This window comes from Manacus vitellinus, unplaced genomic scaffold, assembly GCF_001715985.3.
Source record: "Manacus vitellinus isolate BGI_N305 unplaced genomic scaffold, ASM171598v3 scaffold_22_pilon, whole genome shotgun sequence".
Classification (NCBI taxonomy): Eukaryota; Metazoa; Chordata; class Aves; order Passeriformes; family Pipridae; genus Manacus; species Manacus vitellinus.
The window spans coordinates 14084941-14103460 of NW_021939632.1; the positions used below are offsets into that span (position 1 = coordinate 14084941).

Here is an 18520-nt window from a genome sequence, read left to right on the forward strand (position 1 = left end):
AGGGGAGGAGTACATATTTCTCTTAGAGACAGATCCCAGAGGGGTATATGCTGTTTACCATGTTTAAAAACCTAGGAAGGGATGTGAGTATTAGGGGGGCTAGTGTTTGCTGCCTCTATAAAATTTTTGGTGAGTTAAGACTAAAGCTGGTTCTAAAGAAAGGTTTTCATATATAAATGACTGAGAAACAAAATAACAAGACTAAGGTTCATAATGTACAAAGCAATTTGCTTGAATTAAAAAATGGATTATGAATTAACTTGTTCCATTCAGGATCTTGATCTTCCTGTGGTAAGTTCACCATCATCTCAATGATTACTAGCAGTCAAAAAGAGAATTAGAAAATTAGGAATTACTAATGGAATACTATATGACACAGAGCATCTAATTATGCTACTGCTGTAAGTCCTTGCCTTTGCTACATCTTGAATGTTGTGTGGTATTCTCACAATTCTGTCTCAAAAGGCATATGATAAAAGTACAAAGAATGCCCAAAGTGTTTAGAAACATATAATGATATCTATTTCAGATATGAATTGGACAATGAGCCTTCTGTGTAAAAACAGATGATTGAAGTGGTGTATGACAAAAATTAATACTTGAATAAGATGAGTATGAAATGTTCATTCGCTGAGAACTGTAACCCAGTAGGACACACAATGAAGTTATTGGGCAGGGGAGTTTGAAGCAGAAAGTCCCTTTTCCCAGAGTGCACGATTTAATTACATATCTTGTTTCCACTGTGCTGTAGAGGTCAATAATATAATTATAAATTAAGTTATATAAAGTAGAAACTGTCAATAAATACAGTGGTTTGAATGAACTCATGGCCAAACAAAGTCTGTAATCTGCAGAGCACTGGCAGGCAACAACAAGAGAAGGCACTCTCTATTACACAGTCTAAGGTGATTACTATTGGCAGCTCTTAGGAAGGATATTGAGCTATGTGAACTTTTTTCTGAGTCAATAAGTCTGTTATTTCAAAAAATAAAAATTGTAATTTTATAATTGTAATTGTTGGGGAAGGAGCAATGTTGCAGTGGCCAAAATTGTATTAGGGTCCTATTGAGGCTTTTCTTCAATTCTCTTAAGAAAAGTGACTATTTGCCCTGTCCCCTCAATAAATCACAGCTCTAACTTTGAACTTCACAGATTTTCAAGATTTGGAGAAAGCCAAGGGTTCACCTGTGAGTCCCTAAAACATCACAATGCCTCCTATTGTTGTACTTCTGGAACTGTGTTGCCAATGAAGCTATGTTGCTTAGAGATTTGAGATTTGAGTGAGACCTTCCTAGCTGTGGCTACCTCTTGAATGCCTTCATACTGGGAAAATCCTGGCAGAGGATGATTTGTGGTACAGGTAATGCAGTCTCTCACTTTTTGGGGTTAATCAGGAAGCCTTTTGTTAGTGTCTTCACAGGCCATGCCCTCTCTTTCTGAGTGGATTTTGATCTTTGGAATAAAAACAAGGAATGGTGTAACAGAGATTGCCAACATCTTCCCTCTGTTGTGAATTGACTGTGGAGGATGTGTGTGGGCATATGTTCTAGTCTTGATTTACTAATCACAGAAAAAATCATACTGCAGCTTTGTTGGAACTTGTCTCACAAGATACTAAAAGCTGCTGTTGACTCAGTAGTAATAATGAAAAAAGAAAGGTCTGGCTAAGTATTAACATCATGCTAATCAGACTAAAACATTCCTTGCACTGAGAACTGAAAATCTTGTGTTTTGTGATGCCAGAATAATACAGGAGCTCGATACTTTGATATTTTTATTTTTTGCTCTGATTCAAGGTGCCTTTAAAGTAAAAATTTACAGAAGTGGTTATCTGAAAGCATTTTGTCTGGGAGGCTATTTGTTACATTAAGGTTTTCAGCTTCTTTTCAGTTCCCCTTCACCCTAGCAAAGTGTCATTGCAAAAAAGTTCTTCTTCTACTGCTCTTAAAAATGATTAGGAAGAAATCAAATGCCTTTTCAAAAGATGTTGTTTGTTGTACAACAGAGTCTTACTAGAGGCGTTTATTTTTGTTGAATGTATTCACATTCAGTTTTAGGTCCTGCTGATACAACTCTTAGTTTATGCTCTTCTGATAAAATAGTGCTTCCAGTCTTCAGGTGTTTCTGCTCCATTACCTCAATGCTATTATATGACAATGCTATTATATTACAATGCTATTACAATGGTGTAATGTCACTGACATTATGGAATGCCAAGTCTGGTTACATTTTGGAGCTCTGGAGGTCCGAGTCACAATGTTTGGACTTCTAGCTTTTACAGTGTTTGAAAATACTTCTTTTGCAGTTCTGAGAATTGCAGTGTGGGTCTGTGCAAGGCCAAGATGTACCAGGTTTCCAGGAATAAAGATTATTCAGATGTTCCAGAAAGGATGAGGAATTGTTGGATAAAGAAAAATGTCAGGAAATGTGGCAAGAGCTAAGGTGACCTTGTCAGAGCTGCTGTTTCTCGGCAGAACTCAGCCCCAGACTGTCTCGGGCACACCAGCAGCATTCAGCTGACAGTGTGTTCCCATACCCCTTAGGAAAAAGCACCTTTAGCCAGCAAAGCAAGGAAAAAATTTTGAGGGATTCACAAAGGGTAGGTCCTTTGTAGGGGGAGATAACATACCTTCATGACCTAGCCTGAAGTACTGGAATGCAGGCTCACTGTGGCATCTGTAAAGATATGTAAATATACATATATATAGCCATGGTCGGACTGTTTTTAGCTACCCAAGTTATTTCAATACATTGTGCAATGTTATCCACGAAAGATGAAAGAACTCAGGTACTTTACAAATAAAGTGTGTGTTAAAATAACCCTCTCAGTGGACAGTGGTATGCTGCTGTCATTTCTCCCTTAAACCTCAAAAAGCAAGGGAGATAGGGAGCAGGACACTGTAGCTGAAAGTAGCACATCGCCCTATGATTATGTAGATGCAGCAAAAATTACAAAATAACACAGTAAACACACTGAAACTATGTAGCATTCCCATCAACTTCAGTAAAAAACACTGTTCAAATTGAAGTAAATCACAAATATGTCTTCTATTACAATGAACACAAAATTGGGGTAAGGCTATGCACCCAGCAATACTAAGCATATATAACAAATTTATTTAGAAGTAGAGCTGTTGTGAAGCAATGTAGCGATTTGATATTGTCTACATAATGTGATAAGACTGTTATTTCAAATGTAGTTCAAATTTTACTATCTACAATAGAGCATTTTTATGTTCCTACTTCACCACAATGTTTTGGTTTCTAGATAGGGCCAGCCTGCTACCTACATGTCTAGGGAAGCCTTCTTAATTGACTTAGATATTAATTCCCATGCCTGATCCATACTTGTGCTTCCGCATGCAAACTATGGTTAATGGTTACACATCTGCAAATTGACTACCTCCTGTAACAGCTTCCTTTTCTGACACCAAACAGATTGTTGAATGATGCAAACTTCCCTCATAAAATTGATACCCTGATTCTTCCCTCTCAAAGCAGCTGTCATTTTGGCATCCTGGGGCTGAAATAAATTTGGCATGCAGCAGAACACAGGATCTGAAGGCTTGCATTCGCCGCTGACAGGCACAGACTTATTCATGACCTGATCCCACTGCACGGTGGTTGCCCTGCCATGTGCAGCTGGTCAGCAAGTGCTTGTAACATCTGTTGGTTGTTGTTTATTGTCTGCAGAATGCTTGTTTGCTCAGACTTCTTTTCTAGCTGCTGTACACCTCGTGAATCTGATAGCTGTATTTCCACAAATACAGACAAATCAGTTCCTTCTCCCAGTAATGGTCAGTCAGCTTCAGGGGTGACAGCAAAGGGCTTGAAAACTGACATGTTGAAAGTTGGAATGGAACAGAGAGAACTCCTGAAGTAAATATTAAGTGAAAATGAAATGATGAAGTGAAACAGAAGGAATGTTTTGACACTGAACACTTATTCTCTGATAAGTACTGCTGTACTGCAAAAATTCCCAGAGATGGAGAGCCAAAAAGCGTGATGAGGGACATTAGTGCTCACCTACAATGTAGCATGCTTTTTACTAAACACGGTATGTTAATCATGGGAACTGTCAGTCAAATGTGCATATATACCTGTATCCCATTTCAGCAGCTGATAGCTGTGCAGAAGTGACTTTGGGAATTTTCAGGTTTAGATGAGCGTTTTATTACAAGGCAGAGGTGGAAGGAGAATTCAGAAGCCAGATCTGTCTGTGGGTTCTGCCGCAGCTCTCGTCTGTGATACTGGGGCACTCTCTTGCCCTTAAGTAGACCATCTTATAATATCCACTTGGAAATGGAGATTATAAAACTGTTATACCTTGGAGGGAAGAATGAAAATGCTTTGAGATAGTCTTTTATGTTCTGTATGGAAAACACATCATTACTGTAGAATATCTGCATTTTATTTTATTAACGTTAGGAACAGTTCCACAGTAAAATGGGTCAGTGTACCTTTATTTGCACTCAAGAAGCAAATTATCATGCCTTGATCTACCTGCCAGTTAGGTTGCTCAATTGCTTAAAAGTGGACCTTGATCCTTGGAGATGTTGATTGACTTTAGGAGTTGAGTAATAGGAACTGATGCATGCATTTCACTCAGTGTGGTCAGAAATTCACAGAAGTTTACTTTCTAGCTTGTATGCTAGAAAACGTACTATTTGTCTGGTATATCCTAAAAACACACACCCACAAGTAAAGAAAGCAGTATATGTGTGCCATGCAGGAAATGATAGGAAAGGTACAGCCCTAGTGAAACTGAGAACACCTCTCCCTGACTGTGTCATGTTACCTTCTTCAGTTTTTTTGTGTTCCCAGATGTGTGGAATGAACTGGGTTAGGTTTGGGGTGTTGTCTTTGAGATTGCTGGTGTGAGAGATGTAAATAAACAAGGCAGAGCACTCCCAGCACACTCGCACAGGGACTGTTAATTGCAGTTGAGAAAAATACACATAGTTGTTACAACGTGTATTTTAGAATAGTTCCTCATCACATAAAATAAGACTGGGCTTAAAAAGGTTCTTCACCCAGAAGGTGGTTGGGTGCTGGAACAGGCTCCTCAGGGTGGTGGTCACAGTACCAAGCCTGACAGAGTTCAAGAAGCATTTGGATGATATTCTCAGGCACATGGTGCGACTCTTGGGGATGGTCCTGTGCAAGGCCAGGAGTTGGACTTGATGATCCTTGTGGGTCCCTTCCAACTTGTCATGTTCTGTGATTCTGTGAAATGTGATTACTATATAAAAGTTCAAAACCTGACTTTTAGAACCTCCAGAACAAAAATTTCCCCTGACAGAATTAAGTTGGAGAGAATGATTAAGCAAATGATGGTCTGAAAATAAACATTAGAGTAGTTACAGTATATAGAAATATGGAAATGTGTTTGTGCCATAAATATTTTACCATTTCATAATGTTATTTGAATAATTGTTTAAACTCAATGCTTTAAATTCTGATTGCCTACAAGGCACAAGTTGTTTTGCCTTTTCCTAGGAAGATGCTTGAAATTAGATGTATAGAAAGATGGGGGAAAATGACAAAACTGAATACACAATGAATACAAAATTGAAAACTGTTTTTGAAACCTTTCCAACACTGTATTAAAAATTTGCACTTCCATAATTAGTGAATGACCTTTCCTTCCTTGACCCAGATTTTAGTTGTTTGCAACAAGTGAACAAAAGAAAAAAAATCACTTGAAGTCAGCAAAGCCAGAACAGCAGCTTCCGTAAAACCCTTTGCCAAACTGATTAGATTTGCAATTCACTCACTAAGCCTGCCTGGTCATGGCAGCATCATGCAATGAATCTTTTCATTGAATAAAACTGGAACTGCACAGGAACTAAATTTCTGTAGTGCTTGTTTAAACATGAAATTGTTCCTGATTATCGCACATGAGAGCAGTCTTATTCTAGAATTAAAAAAAAAAAAAGTTTCTTCCTGTTGAGCTTAATGTAGTGGTTTAATAATTAAACAGAAGCAGTTAATTGGAAAATACTGCATATGTAGACAATCCTCAGTCTTTTTCCTTTGGTGGATGTAAATGGATAGTGGTTGGATAAGGAAGTAGTATTTAAAAAATTCTTAGATAACAGATTGTCTTTATTTGTTGATTTTAATTTCTTTATTTGTCTGACTAAATGAGAAAGTTAAAGTATCTGATAGGTTTTGCATATAAAATGGCATTACATGTAGATTAGCATGACCGTAAAAGAATCTTAGAAAGTAAAGGTTGTATCTCTCAGAAGGGAGTTTATGAGAACTACAGTGTGTCCTCAGTCTCCACATAACTGCTATTCATATCCAGGCAAATCAGGGAGAGAGCACAACCTGATTTTCATTCAGACAGTAGCTCAAATCCTGAGTGGACTGGGCTTTTACAGACTTTACTTAGGATTTTTTTTACAGCCTTTGCATTATTAACATATTTATCATTGTTAGTGAGCATGTTAGCAAGTGAGATTTAATATAACAAAAGATTGGATTTGCTTATTATGGATTGATTTAAAAGACTATGGTTAATTAAAACTATATATTGTCCAGAAAAGAAATAGCTTTCAATGGTGGTGATCCAAAAAAAACCTAGAAAAAGATGACTGTGGTGTTCAGTTCTGCCTTGTCCCATTTGTTTTTCAGAAATTAAGGTGTTAATCTAAAGAGAAAAGGGAATAAATTTGTTAGATTTATTTTTATTAAAAAAAAAAAAAGAAAATAGAAGACTTCTATTAGCAAAGAAGGAGTAAAGAAAGTAGAGGAGCCATCTTTCTGAGGCTGCTTTAGACCTTAACCAGAGAAGCAGCCCTTGCTTGCTTTGTCTGCAACAGTCTGTAAGCCGTGTTGAAACGTGTCTTGACCACAGGTCCTGTTGAATCAGTGGCAGACATGGTTTGGTTGGCACATGCAAATGAGGTGGCTCTATACCAAAACTATAAAACCTTTGAAGACAGTGACTATAGAAAAATTTAAATCTATTAAAAAATAAAAGGTTGGATTTCTTTGCATGGTTCTTGTCAGTCACTGGAAACCTTTGTGCAGTCTGACTGAGCTTTATCTCCTCTGTGGAAGCCAAACAGCCAGCTGGTTGGCCTCACAGCTGGGGCTGATCCAGGACCTCATGGGGGAACAGGAGTAACAAGTGTGGAAATGACCAAGCAGCTGTTTCCACTATTTTGCTGCATGAAGAGCTGGGGATCTCAGTTGTGTTGTGCTGATACAGTAAGCCAGATAGTGACCTAGAGACCAGATTCCTCAAGTGATTAAAGTTTCTGATCCTGTGCTTTGCAGACTGTCACAGGGCTAAGTCCTCTGTGTCCAGCACCCAGTGCAGCTCTTGGAGGTAAATGCTATAAAGGTTGGGTGGAGTTGTGCTTTGGGTGATGGCCAAAGACTCTTCAGTCAGACCTGTGTGAGCTAGGAAAATGAAAGTGTCCTGAACATGATCCTTTTTGGCTCTTGATGGAGTTAAAATATGTCCCACAAAGGATTTCTGAATTCCTGAGGAGAATCTCCAGGGAGATCCTGTGAATATTTTCCTTGTAAACCGTATCTCTTATTCTTCTGCTCCCTGCCAACACCTACCAAAGAAATACCTTGCTTATCTTTTTAATCTCTGCTCACCTATAAGCAATAGTTGGCTGCTTTGGTGCAAATTGGTTGGAAGATACACATGTAGACATGGAGGGAGAGTTGGCTAGAACTGCCCAAAAGTTTGCATCTGGTATTGGGTTATATCTCTCTACCCTGGTGAAAAGTGCTACAAGACAAGCAAGGTTTCACATGCAGGACAGTATTGCAGATCAAGAAGCATGCATGGTATAGACAGCTCTGGGATGCTGTCAGTGCTACAAGTTTCAACTGTGGTGATGTAAGTGATTTGGGGATATAAATGGCTGTGTGAGAGAACCACAGAATGGGGCTGCAAAGGTGCTTATGATGTGTTGCAGCTTGGGCTACTCTTATGGGGGGGGGAATCTTACATAGTGATATATGTAACAAGTGAATTAGAATACAGGCATATGTTCAAAATCACTGCAACTTTATGCCTTAGTTATAAGTAGTTTTGAAGGAGCTGCTTTAATTCCTTCCACAGCAATCCAAACTATGGGTACTCAATTCCCATTTGTCACCAGCATTTCTCTGATCTCTGCCTAGCTACACTCAAAAGTGCCTCCAAGTATGTTTACAAAGATGTTTACTCTCCAAACAGTTCAGGCTGGTCATTCTGAAACTACTTAAGGAATGTACCTGACAACTTGGGTGGAAAAACATTCTCTAGATGTAAAAGACTGAAAGAGCTGCTGTATACACTGGTCACAGTGTTCACCGAAATTCCGAGTCTGAACTGAAATATTTCTCTCTACTCATATTTTTATTTGTGAAATACTTTGTCTACTGAGGTAAAATGTTTTTACTTAGCATGCAAGTAAAGAATGGCAGAATGTCATCTACAGTTGTTTTAGCCATCAAAGAGAAAAGGAAAAGTCATATGAACATAGCAACATCTTCATCTAGAACTGTAGTTTAAATATAGCACTTAGTAAAAAAGCTGCATCTTGGTAACCTTTCTGAAAAGATCGTAAAAATCGAGACATTCTTCATCCAGTTATAAATGAGAAAAATACGAGTGTCAGTTCTGTATAATTCAGAATACCAGGTGTCTAAATGTAACTATTTTAATGCTCTGGTTTTTAGACTGTTCAAAGCAAAACATTTTGCTTACATGGTGTTGATCAGTTTGTTTCACTTACCACTATAATCACCTTTATCTCCTGTGCTGCTGTTTGCTACTCCTAATGTAATTGTTAACAGGAAACCAAGAACAGCCATAGAGGATATACTGGGAAAAATAGTCTGATAGCCTGGCTGCATAAAAATTGTTGTTTGTTGTAGCTGTTGAGATGCATCTGTTCAATAAATGTAATTAATTTGGAGAACATGCAGTTCTAGAAATGGTATGAGTATTGTGTTCAGGAGGAACCACACAGAAGGTTGATTCAGGCTACTAACACTTAAAACTAGTTTATATTTCTGAATTGAAACAACACTGTATCTTTAGAACTTGTACAGTGAACCAATCCAAACCGGTTTTGCCAGTATTATTTTTTCATCTGGAATTACGTAAATTATAAAATCAAGCAGTTTTTTGAAAGGAAGTGGGAAGGGGATGTTTACATATTTTGCCTTTTCAGGACCATTTGATGTGCTGCATTAAAACTGCAGAGCTGAGTATCCACAAACTGCGTATTTCTTTGCGTAGTATATTGTTGATATAAATGATAGAAGTTCAGAAATGTAAAGCATTGTGCCTTCTAGGGAAAGTCTAAAATGTCTTGCCAAGCTCTAGCTTTTCCATTCCACCTCTTCTATTTTTGAGAATTTTTTTTTTTCTTTGTAATTAGCGAGATGGTTATATGGAGGAGGAAAGTATTGCTGGCAGTAAGGCTTGTTCTGATATGTAGACACAGCAGGCAAACACCTTGTAGCCTTTTGGCTGGGTATCAACACGCCATTAATAAGCAGACAGCTTGAAAACTCAGCAATAGCAGAGTGTTTGTTACAAAACAGAAAAATGCCTTTGATCTGGCCATTGCATTTCTTGGAATCACTACATTATTATCCATAACAGGGTGCTCACATTTAGTTCGTCATCATACCTAATCTTGGTCCCCCTTTATACAGGGACTGTGAAAAAGAGGAATTCCTGAAGTACGTGTTAGTTATAGATAACTCACAGCATGTTTGTTTTGGAGGAAGAGCAAAGGAAGGAAACTGACATATTTGTAAAACTTTTTTTTTTTCACTCCACATCTAGAGCAAATGAAAATAGCACAAAATTACAAGAGACCATCCAAGGTAACTCTAAGCTGTTTGGGTGCAGATTTGCTCCACCCTCTATGGGTCTATTTTTGTTGTTCTTGCTGTGGTCAGTTGAGACAAGTTTTAATGTTACTACATCTTGGAATGCTTATTACTGCATCAGGAGATGATAAAACCCTGTTCTCCCCTCAGCAACCTCTGTGGATAACAACAAACAGGTACAACATGCCCAGGCAGTGCTGGTTAGAGGGAGGGGGGGAAATCAGATACACCTAATGTGCCAGTATCATTCAAGCGGCTCTGGATGATTTCTGTGACTCCTTACAGAAGTTGCTGAGTACAGGCATTACTTAAAAAGTAACTATAGTTACTGTTAGAGTATTAGAAGCATGCAAGTTTTGATTGTCCTGAAAGGCAAACTGCTACAACTTTGGTACAGACATCAACACAGTTTTAAAATACTTGTTTTCAAATCTTTACTAATTACTGTGAAATACGTGGACTGTAGTAAGCCAGTTTATAATTAGTCTGGGACCCTTCCTTCTCATGGGTCCTTTAGTGAAACTGTAGGGCAGTATTTATGCCAGTACAGTTTTCTGATGTGGCAGTGATTGAACACTGGATTAAGACTTTGAATAAGTTGGGCATGAAGAGGAAGCAGGGAAGGACTCTATTACCAATAAATATCTGGGAGCCTAATTTGACAAAATGTTTTGTTTCCACATTAGATGCACATTTCTGGTGTGTTTTCTTCCTCTCTTTTGATCAAGGGTGTTTTGGACTTGAGCCAAAGACTTGTCTATACATGGAGTTATCCTAGAATAATTACTCTGGAAAAAGTAGCCTGGATTAACTCCATGGGAGCAGAGTATTGTTCCAGAAGGAGTTATTTGGAGTATCAACATATTTGAATGCTCTGTCTCAATTGCTCTTTTCTCACTTTCTCTGAATCTTAGCTTCTCTCTTCATATCCTGGATATTGGTAGAAAAGAATAACCCAGTGTCGTCATGCTGCTTGGAATTTGTGAGTAGTTTTTGAATAGTTTTTGGAATTTTAATAGTTTGCGTCCACTTCCCTGAACCAGAGCACTAAACCAAGACCCTCTGCAAAAAGACCAAAACCTCTATGCTTGCAAATACCCTTCTGGAGTTATGGGTGAAAGCACGAGATAAAATGACCTGGGATCCAAAACCACATATTGCTTTCAAACAAAACGTAGGGGTAAGAAATTCTCAGATGTATTCAGAGATAGGAAACGCTGGAGGAGGAGATTTAGGTAGTCTTGAGTCTCTGTCCTGATGTGCTGTCCAAAGAGTCTGGAAAACAGATAAATATGCCTTCCCCCCTGCCCCCCCTTCTTCTTCTTGTGGATGTGTTGTTTGGGGAATACAGACTGAATACTGGGGTCATGCTGGCCGTAGTTCTCTATCAACCTTAGCACACTTCAGCAGTGTGTTATGCACATGCTCGGTACCCGGACCGACCGGATCCTTACTGCCGCTGAGCGCCACCCAGACCGGTGTGAGTCCCCTGGGGACACGGTTTGATGTATAAAACACCCCCACCGAGGGAGCTCTCTGCTCTTTTCCCCCGCCAGTGCGGGAAAACCCTCACCTGCGGCCGTGACCCGCCCCCGGCACGGCTTTATTTTCTGCCACGAAGGGCACAGACCCCCGATGGGGGGAGCACGGCAGGCGCGGGCGATCCGCGAGCGGGGCGACTGCTCCGGCTGCCCTTGCCTGGGTAGGGCGAGCGGAGCCCCGCCGTGCCTGCGGTGCCGAGCCGTCCCGCCGCCCCCGCGGCGCGGAGCGGGCGCTCGGGGGCCGGGCAGCCCGCGGAGGGCGGGGCGGGGCGGGCCCGTGGCGCCGCGCGGCCGGCGGGGCAGACGGGCGCGCCGAGCGCGGGGAGCGGCGGCAGGTTCCGTGCCTGGCGAGAGCAGATGGCGCCGCCTCCTCCTCTACCTGCCCCTCCTGCCGCGCGCGGCCGCGCCTCAACCTGGACACGGACAACGGTCAGCTGGAGCGGGACCCGGGCAGCCTCTTCGGCTTCTCCCTGGCCATGCACCGGCAGCGAGCCGCAGGAGAGACGGCTGTAAGTCTCAGCCCCCCCCGGCCCCGTCCCGGGCCGCCTGCGGGGACCCTCTCCCTCCAGCGCCGAAACTTGCCCTGTCGCGGGCGGGGCCGCCAGCCCGCACCGGGCCCGGCTGGCGGCGGGGCCGGGGCGCGGGGCCCTCGAGGCCGGGGCAGCACCTGCCGCGGGCGCTGCGGCGCCGCCGGCCGGGACAGCGCGGAACGCGGGGTCGGCCGGGAGCGAGCGGCCCCCCCACCCCGGGGCCTGCGGGGAGGCGGGAGAGAAGGGAAGCGAGCGACGGCCCCCGCTGGGAATCCTTCCCGCTGGCTGTGCCCGCGGTGCGCCGGGAGGCTGGAACCCGGCGCGGGCTCCGGGGCAGCGCCGACCTGCTCCGCCCGTGCCTGCCTGCGGTCTCGGGTTTGTTCTCCCTGTGCCTACCCGGCCTCCGGTATACCAGGGGCTGCTGTTCAAGACGGCACCTGCCCGGGAGTGCAGGTGGGAGGTGATACAAGGAAAGAAGGAAAAATAAATCGGTGTTTGTGGCATATGTATGAAAGCTAGGAACTTATTTTGGGAAATTCAGACAGCAAAGTAAGTCTCTGTACGTTTTCAGCATCTCTGCTGCTTTGTGTCAGTAGCTGAGCACTGCTGGACCCCACCCTATCCAGTAGTGCTGGATAGAGTGTGTGTATAAAATATTGTTGTTAAATAAATGCCCCTTCCCCAAATATTTGGTTTCAAATCGAGGGAAGACACGCCCGTTATCATACAGAGTTAGTGAGATAAGGAAGCTGGAAAGAAATAATATTCTTCCTAAAGTTAGGAGGTAAACTTACTTAAAAGTCCTGTGGGCTCATCTTGCTCACACTTACATTCTTATGTGATTTCATTAAAATTACAGTGTATGGAGGAGTATAAAGCACAAATAGCCATATTTCACCTTGTATCAGTAGATAAAATGACCCGTAGGATTCCAAAGAAGGAAATACAAATCTGTGAGCTCCTTTTCAGAGGCCCTTATCTTAATTCTTGACAGGATTACTCCTGCATTGGTCTCATTTTAGTTCTACTAAGAAAGCAGTGCCTGAAGCTTGTTAGCTTCCTTGTATATTGTCAGTACTGGTAGAATGTGTGTAGGAATATGCAGAGACAGAAAGCCAATTGCTGAGAAGTCAGTAGAAACACAAGGGCAGTCACAGTATTCAAGCTAGTCTGTACTATTTGGCTGAAATTCCTCAGAGATTATTGGCATGAAAGTTCTGTATTGTATGTATAGTAAGTGCTTCCTCAGGCAGTCCAAATCTGGGGACAGAGCAGAGCCAGATGCTATCTGCCTTGACATGACTTTCTGAATCCAGGCTTTCATGAGAGGCAAGGGTCTCTAATAGAGACAAAACCAGACTAGACAAACTGCGTTTTATGGTGATGTGCACTTCTGTATGAGTATGAGGTGTCTTGGCCATTTTTCAAATCCGTGGGTTTTAGCACAAGGAATTAGAGTGCTACCCTGGGTAGCTGCTGGGTAGTACTCATGGAATGAAACCTTTTATGTCAAACAGGCATGTTGTAGTCACTTTGAGCATCATTTTTCTGTCTGTAAGACTAGTAGTGTGTGGCTGTAAGACAACAAGACATGCTATACTGTAACTTTCTTAGGGACTGAGGTGTGTTTAGCTCGTTTTGTGTGAGTTCTGTCTTACGAAACAGATGGGAATTTTGATGGCAAGACTCGAAGTGAAGCCTCCCTTGTTGGGCTGCGGTTTTATATCAAATAAAAACGAGCTATGTTGAACTAATATCAAAGGATTTGTGTTGTGTTTTCTGTGGAAACCACGTGCGGTTTCTAGATTGACTCTTCATACATGGAACAATGTCTGCTGTCCAGATATACTCAGGGAAAGTGGAAAGTTATGGGAATAGAGGTCATACTGAGGTTTCCTACTGAGAAGCGAGTATGTCTAATACCTGTATGCCACCCACTATTTGTAACAGCCGGAATTTAGTAGTTTATTATCAGGAGTGCAATACCTCTGCATTCCCAGATGCATTTTGGTCTTACCTCTACTGCAAAAATGGTACAGCTGTCTCTTAGTTAGAAAGAAGTATTTATTTTACCCCTTCTTCTTGAATGGATGCTAACTTCAAAACTCAGCTGCAGTTTGAATGTGAGTGGTGTTAAGTAGTTGACAAAAATACACAAACCCCATTTCATCACTGAAACTTAATTAAAAATGACACTTGGGTTCTCATCTGGCAGAGGCCCTCATTTCAAAAAAATCTGCCAGCCCAAGCGCCCTTCTGCCTCTCCAGTTTTATAAAATTAGACACAGGTTGCAACAGACATATGCAAGATCAGTCCATCTTTGGAAAAACAAGAAAAAGAGAGAAAGTGAAAGACATTAATTGTGTTCAAGAGCTAGTTTAGTCTGTGGCTTGGAGCAAGGCTTGGTAAAACAAACTAACAATATGTAATTTTACTCTTGCCTTGCTTAAGTGGTTCTTAAGTGAAATGATTCCCTCTTCCTCACACTAGATAATTCAGTGTTAAGCATTACAGCAATCCTCTGTAAAGATGAGGGTGGAGAATGTCTAGGAAGTGTGACAAATAAAGGTACAGCTGAAATAGCGTTTGATTAAACGTGGTATTTACTTTTGATCAACTTTTTCTTAGTCACAGGATATTGTAGATTGCATGTTAGCTTTGAATGACAATCTTTTAATGCTAAAAGTGCCATGTTTGCTAATGAGGAATTACTTAACTCCCAGCAGTATGAGTAGATGCCTGTTCAGTTGCTTTTACTTTACTTCAGTTGTAAATGGTACTGAGTATGACTATGGGCTAGTAACAATGTTTTGTTTTAGTTTGTGAGTATCTTCGGGTTAGAAAAGTTGGAAAGTTTGTCAGTTGGAGAGGAGAAAAAATATAACTTACAGTGATTGAAAGTGGACTGCAAATGGTGTATGGGTGTGAAAGACAGCTGAAGGCAATCTTAATGTGCATTGGGGAACATTAATGTTGGAGGTACCAAGGGCAGCCTCCCTGGATTTCTGTGTATGGTTCTGGTTCATTGTCCAGCACAGTGAATCAGGCAGCAGAAAAGACTAATGGAGCTCTGAGAGAGCTGGGCTTATTGCCCTGCATAAAGTTGTTCTGTTTGTAATCTCTTTGTCAATATGATGAAAGGCAGGGAGCTCTGGTTCTTGCAAGGGGGTAGTGGCACAACAGCAGTGCATTTCGTCTGCAGTCTGGGAGAACATTTGTAACTTGGAGGGGTCTGAGACTCAGGGACAGCATAGCTATAGGAGTAACGTGGTTAAAATGTAAGTAGTCCTGTGATGGAGAATGTGAGTGCATCTAGCATCTGTAGATGGGAACTACACCAACTATATTATAAATATGTTAGTATTATAATAAATGTATGATTACTAGCTATTCACTACATAAGTCATGCAGGTAGTCACATATGTGTAATTTTACATGTACAGAATATATATAAAAATGGTCTTTATTTGTATATACTCCGTGTAAGACATCCAGCAGGTCTGTTCCAGTTCATTTGTTTGTAACTCATGATGATTTAAGCAAATTAAATTAAATTGAATTAAAACAGAACCATCAAGAATAGCTAAATTTGTATATAACTTTCATGGAATCATAGAATTGGAAAAGATGCTTAAGATCAAGTCCAACTGTAAACCTAACACCCTTTAGCCTTTTTTTTTATTTATGGTTTAGAATGATACAAAATATCCTGAGTTGCAAGGCACCCATAAGCATTTACTTGCATGTAATTCTGATGTTATTTTCAGTAGAAGTATGGAACTGAATTCATATGAGCTTCTTGTTATTGTATAAGGCAAAAAAAGGAAGAAATTGTAGTTATCAACATTCAGGATCTTCCTATCAGCTGCAAAGCTGCATTGTTGAAAGCTGTGGATAGGCACTTTATGTCAAGATTACACTGACCATTAGCAGCCATGAAGTCCTAAAAATTGCAGTGTCTTATTGAAATTTTTACTTGTAACAGGTTTTGCTGATACTGCGCATCTCTACTGTGAGCTGTTATATCAATACATAACACAGTTGCCTTAGGTCAGCAGGGCTGCTGACATTGCTGTACTGCTGCAGTGCATCCTCAGTGGAATTTAGCCAGTACTTCCGTGTTGTCTGAGGGCTTGGGCTCACAGACACTTTGCTCCAGCAACAGAGAGCTGGATTATGCTGGTCTGCAGTGGAAGATGACAATTTGTGCTTGCAAAGGTGGTGTAGTGTAGCTCAGACTTCAGGTGGACAGAGTTAGTAACAGCACGTTTACATATTCAGGATTAAAAACTGTAATAGCGATGGTCTTTAGTTTAATTTACTTTTAATTTAGATAATTGCTTCTGTCAATTTAAGAGAGGATTTATACTCAATTTCATTTTTTTAGACTGCGTTCTTACTGTCTCATATTACCTGTATTTTCTTTTCTTGAGTGTGTCTCTGCTTTTTGTCTGTGCAAACTATTCTTGGATAACCTGCTTACTATGCTTATTTGCTTTGTTAATTTGTGATAGTACAGGAGTTTGACTATGTTTGAGATAAGATGTCCTGTGGCAAAGGTCAGGATCAAATGAAGTTGTGAAGGAGGAGGGAGGAGTAGTTTAAGAGTTTCCCTGTAGTGGTAAGGGATAGATTTCTAAAAAGATGATCCATCATACTAGTACCATGGGTGAAAGAAGTGAGAAGATAAATTTACATTGCATAAGGGGAAAGAATGTGTAGTTATTACAGGTGGAGTCAAACTGCAGAAGGCAGGCTTTTTCCCAATACTGAGTTTGAATTGTGCTGTTGGTTATCAGTATAGTAGAGACACAGCTGATAAGTTTACAGGTCAGGTATAAAAAAGATTGGAAATTCTGTATAATTGTCACTGTCTGACTCCCATTTAGGGTCCTTTTGTTTAGTTGTTTTCCTCAAAGGAACAGGAAATAATTGTGTGCTTAGACCTGCAGAATTCTGGTAAAGCATGAAGGATGAAACAGAGCGTTGAGCTGATACATACTAAGAAGTTGCACTGATGTAACCACTTTCGTCAGTTGTTGAAGAGGAGCAGACCCTGCAAGGCACTAGTGTAGTCATAGGTCATATAGCAAAAAGTGCTTCTATCAGGCCAGTTTAGTTCAGGTGACTCTAAAAAGGTTGTGTCAGAAAACATATGCTGTGGTACAGTCCTTTGTCATTAGCTGTGAGAGTTCATAGATTCAACTTCACTGCAGCATTAACTGGTGAGACAGGCATTCATAGTGTAAAGCTAACTTTCCCACATGATAAGTGGCAAAGCTCTTATCCCAGTCCTCCATCTCCTTCAGAAACTTGTTTTTCAAGAGGTCATATACTTTTCAGTTAATGTTTTTTCCTTTGGTCACCCGTAATTGCATAAGAATCTTGAGTAACCCTGTGGTAGCTGTGTTACTTAGGCTGATACTAAGAATTAACAAAATTCATTGCTGTGCTCTGGAGCTTTCCATGAGTAAGGACTGCAGCATATACCTTTGGTCAGCAGTGATGATAAATGGCCTTATGTGTAGACTCCAGCTTTGAGAAACAGCCTAGGCTGCCAGCTTCAATTACAGCTCATAAAATTATGCTCTTACTGGAAGATGCTTGTACCTGATACAACTCCTTAGTTTCATAGTTTTTTGTTTTACTGATGCTGAGCCTAATTGGTGCACCAGTGTCTAATGTGGGAGGTACCATGTCTTTGGGGTTGCTAGGGCATACCATTTACAGGGTAGAGGTGATGACAGGTTTAGAAGCATTTCGGCTTATGCTTTCTTATTTTTAAACATCTCAATAGAGGGGAATGGAAGTTTGAGGAGGCACAAATTCCTCTCTTCAGGCTGAGTGTTTGGAAAGAGAAGGGTGTTCTGTAAGCTGTTACTCTGTGTAAAACATAGACCTGCCAAGCCATTGCAAGAGCATTAAAATTTAAGTGATGGCTCAATTAACCAAAATTGTTTTAAGTTCTTCTGGTCCAAATCTGTTGTACTCATTGCTTTCTAAAAGGATGAAATTTATACCAGGTAGTTCTTCTTAAATAATATTAAGATATAAATCAGCTCTGATGAACACAACATATGCTAGCCCATTGAGCTCTGTTGTGGCCAAAGTATGAGACACGTCTCAGAAACAGATCAAAAACTTAATCTTGCATCCTCTAAAATAAGCAAGGTTAAAATAGTGTAACTGCAACAAAATAACGTAGTGCAGTCAAGGACAGACTTAATCTTGGGAAGGAGGAAAAAGGCTTTTCTCTTTGCTAAAGCAAATGAAAACTAATGAACTGCACAAAACATGAGTTAAGGACAAAAGGAAAGCATTCTCCTTGACAAGCTGTTGTGTTCTTGAGCAGGGTCTGTGGGTTCTGACAGCTCTGCTTAATGATGCCCGAAAGCTGGGCAGAAAAGTATTGGGGGGAGGGCTCACAGCTGGAAAGACCAGCAGCTAGTCTCTTGCTTTTCAAACTCAGCTGATGTAGACACACACAGATAGGCAAAGTAGATGTGTCTGTGTGCATGTCTAACATAAAGCCTTCCATGCTTTCTGATATATTCTATTGTGGAAAGGAGCTTTAGTTCTTACAG

General features: G+C 40.9%; 1 protein-coding gene across 2 annotated transcripts in view; it reads left to right on the forward strand.

Annotated features, from left to right (window-relative positions):
- Positions 1-11714: 11714 nt before the first annotated feature.
- ITGA6 (integrin subunit alpha 6) overlaps positions 11715-18520 on the forward strand; it is a 45902-nt gene continuing 39096 nt past the window's right edge. For both annotated transcript variants that reach the window (XM_029959834.1, XM_018071702.2), the window contains exon 1: positions 11715-11914. In XM_029959834.1, the coding sequence (XP_029815694.1) occupies positions 11763-11914 (152 nt within the window). In that variant the 5' untranslated portion in view covers positions 11715-11762. The remainder of the gene's footprint in view (positions 11915-18520) is intronic.